This window comes from Echinops telfairi, unplaced genomic scaffold (assembly GCF_000313985.2).
Source record: "Echinops telfairi isolate 266 unplaced genomic scaffold, ASM31398v2 ScPeMD7_7469;HRSCAF=8507_1, whole genome shotgun sequence".
Lineage (NCBI taxonomy): Eukaryota > Metazoa > Chordata > Mammalia > Afrosoricida > Tenrecidae > Echinops > Echinops telfairi.
Genome location: NW_022111373.1, coordinates 70,107,244 through 70,109,725, shown reverse-complemented (window position 1 = coordinate 70,109,725; position 2,482 = coordinate 70,107,244). Strand labels below are relative to the sequence as shown.

The following is a 2,482-nucleotide window of genomic DNA, read 5'->3' as shown; positions in this document are numbered from 1 at the left end:
AGCATATTGCCATGAACTGATAGTACCAGAGGGAAAAATCCAAGCTGCCCTGAAGGCACTGGTGAAAAGGAAGCTCCAGGGATGGATGGAGTACCAACCGAAGTGTTTCAACAAGCAGAGGGAGCACTGGAAGCAATCACTGGTCTGTGCTGGAAAATCTGAAGATGACTACTTGACTAACTGCCTAGAAGAGGTCCCACGTTTGTGCTCATTCCAGAGAAAGGTGACCCAACAGGGTGTGAAAGTTCCTGAACAGTATTATTGATATGACGATCGTCCAACAATGGCTGCAGTAGTGTATTGACAGGAAGCTACCAGATTCAGGCAAAAGACATGGAACACCGGATATCACTGCTGATGTGAGATGGATCTGGACTCAAAGCAGAGAATGCCAGAAAAGATGTTGACTTGTGTTTCATTGACTCTGCCAAGGTGTGTGGATCATGACAAACTGTGGATTGGCTCGGCTAAGTAGAGGAATGGATGCTTGGTAAAGTAGATGAGCAGCAAACACGAGGAAGGCCCTCACTGAGACAGATTGACACAGAGACTGCAAGTGGGCTCAAGCCCACTTTGGGGACAATTATGAAGATGGGCTAGGACTGGGTAGTGTTTCATTGTTGGTCATAGGGTCCCTAAGCGACTTGATGGCACCTGACGACAACATCAACCGTATTCCAGTGTATGTGTGTTCCAGAGTCTCTTTAGCCAGTCTTCTACTGATCGGCTCATGGCGTGTATGAACAAAGAATGACATTTTCCTGTTCTTGTCAGACAGTATACCTGTTACTTCCTTTCCCCATTTACCACCTCCAGCCACTGCTCCATGGAATGATATTAGATTTTATCAAATATTTTCTGTTAGTTATTTGGAGTCACTTTAAAATTTTACATTTTTATTCTATAAATTACATTATTTGGCTTTTAAATAGTAAACCGCCTTGTATTCCCTAAAGGTCATAAATGGCTTTATAGCTCCTTGTTTTGGTTTGTCAACATTTATTAGGGGTTTTGCATGTATACTGCGGGTGTGATTAGTCTGTAATTTCTACTTCTTACAGTGTTCTTGTCAGGTTTAGGAATCAAGGTCCTGTTATTGTTCCTGATATTAAGAGTTTCCTCTTAGTCTATGAATTACAAACGTTTTTATAAGATTGGTGCATTTTCTTTTTTAAATATTTGAAAAAGTGCAGTAGGAAAAGAATCTGAGCTTGGTGTTTTTCATGTGGGAAACTTCTACGGCTTTAATGTCTTGAATAGGTATAGGGTTTCTCAGATTTTTTCATTTTTAAGGAGTTTTATTTAAAATTTCAAAATATCTGCTTAGACCAAATATTTGGTGGTTTATAATAGACTTTTTATTATTTTAAAAATTCTTTAGGTGAATTCTTATTTTAAGTTAGTTTCATCCTTCTTGTAATGCACTTCTCGTTCTGCTAATACTGGTGTCAGCCTCTTTCCATTGCAAGAAATACTATTTCCCTTAAGTTTCTTCAACTCAATGGCAGCGAGTTTTCTTAAGTTCCTTTGAGTAAAGGGCATTCATTAGGTTCGTTAGAAAGTCACTTTTCATTAAAAAGGGTGCAATCGCAGAGGAAAATCAGGGTTTGTAACCAATTGTGCTTTCTCAAGACTGGAAATGTACCTTGCAGTTGTTCGGGATATGAAACAACTTTAGAGAGTTGGATGAGCTTTCTTTTAATCCTTTAATTCTTTACTCTGATAGATGACGGTTCTCAGCTCTGTTCTTGGCTGCTTTATCTTTTCTTCCTCTTCATGATTGAGTGCCTTCTTTAACCCTCTCTCTGTCGCTTTCTTCGTCGGACTTTGTTTCCCAGCGCATCGTACTCGCTGCCTCCAGTGCCTTCTGGTGCCGTTCTGTGTCTGCTTTTAACTGTGCTCCAGTATCCACTGATTGAACCTCCTCAGGATTCCGGTTCAGCTCCCAGGAGAGTATGTGATTGGTCCAGTTTGAGAAGTGCTTTTCAGACTAGGCTGCTGCAGAGGCTGTTGTTCACTTATGGGTTGGCTACTCTTGGCCAGGATACTGGGTTCAGATAGCACAGAACATGCATGTCTGGGGTTATTCCTCTGCCGGGGCTTGCAATCAGACAATTTGCCTTATAACAGGTCAGCCCGTGTCAAGTACTATAATTAATCAGTACACAGTGATTGCAAGAATTACAGGAACTTCAGCTTTTCTGCCTCATTTCCATGTTCTGCTGAAATGCCAGAGAATGATGGTAATAAAACAAAACAAAAAAGAATTTGGTATTATTATAAAACTCTTTCGGTAGTCATCTGTGTGTAACTGGGGGGAAAATCTGTGCTAACTATACAAATAGAGCCATGGGCCATTAGATATATAGTAGCTGACAAGGGCCCATAGTAGTACAAAGATTAAGTTCTAACTTATTAAGGGAAAGATCCCATCCAGCAGCCCCACAGAAGAAACTTTTACTCCCCCTGTAAAAATTACAAC

At 40.5% G+C, this 2,482-nt stretch overlaps 1 protein-coding gene across 1 annotated transcript in view; it reads left to right on the top strand.

Moving 5' to 3' along the window:
- The window catches only part of MSH3 (mutS homolog 3), a 198,399-nt gene that overhangs the window by 156,776 nt on the left and 39,141 nt on the right, over positions 1-2,482 (top strand). Inside the window, 1 exon segment of the mRNA XM_045285208.1 lies at positions 1,839-1,953. Coding sequence (XP_045141143.1) covers positions 1,839-1,953 — 115 coding nt within the window.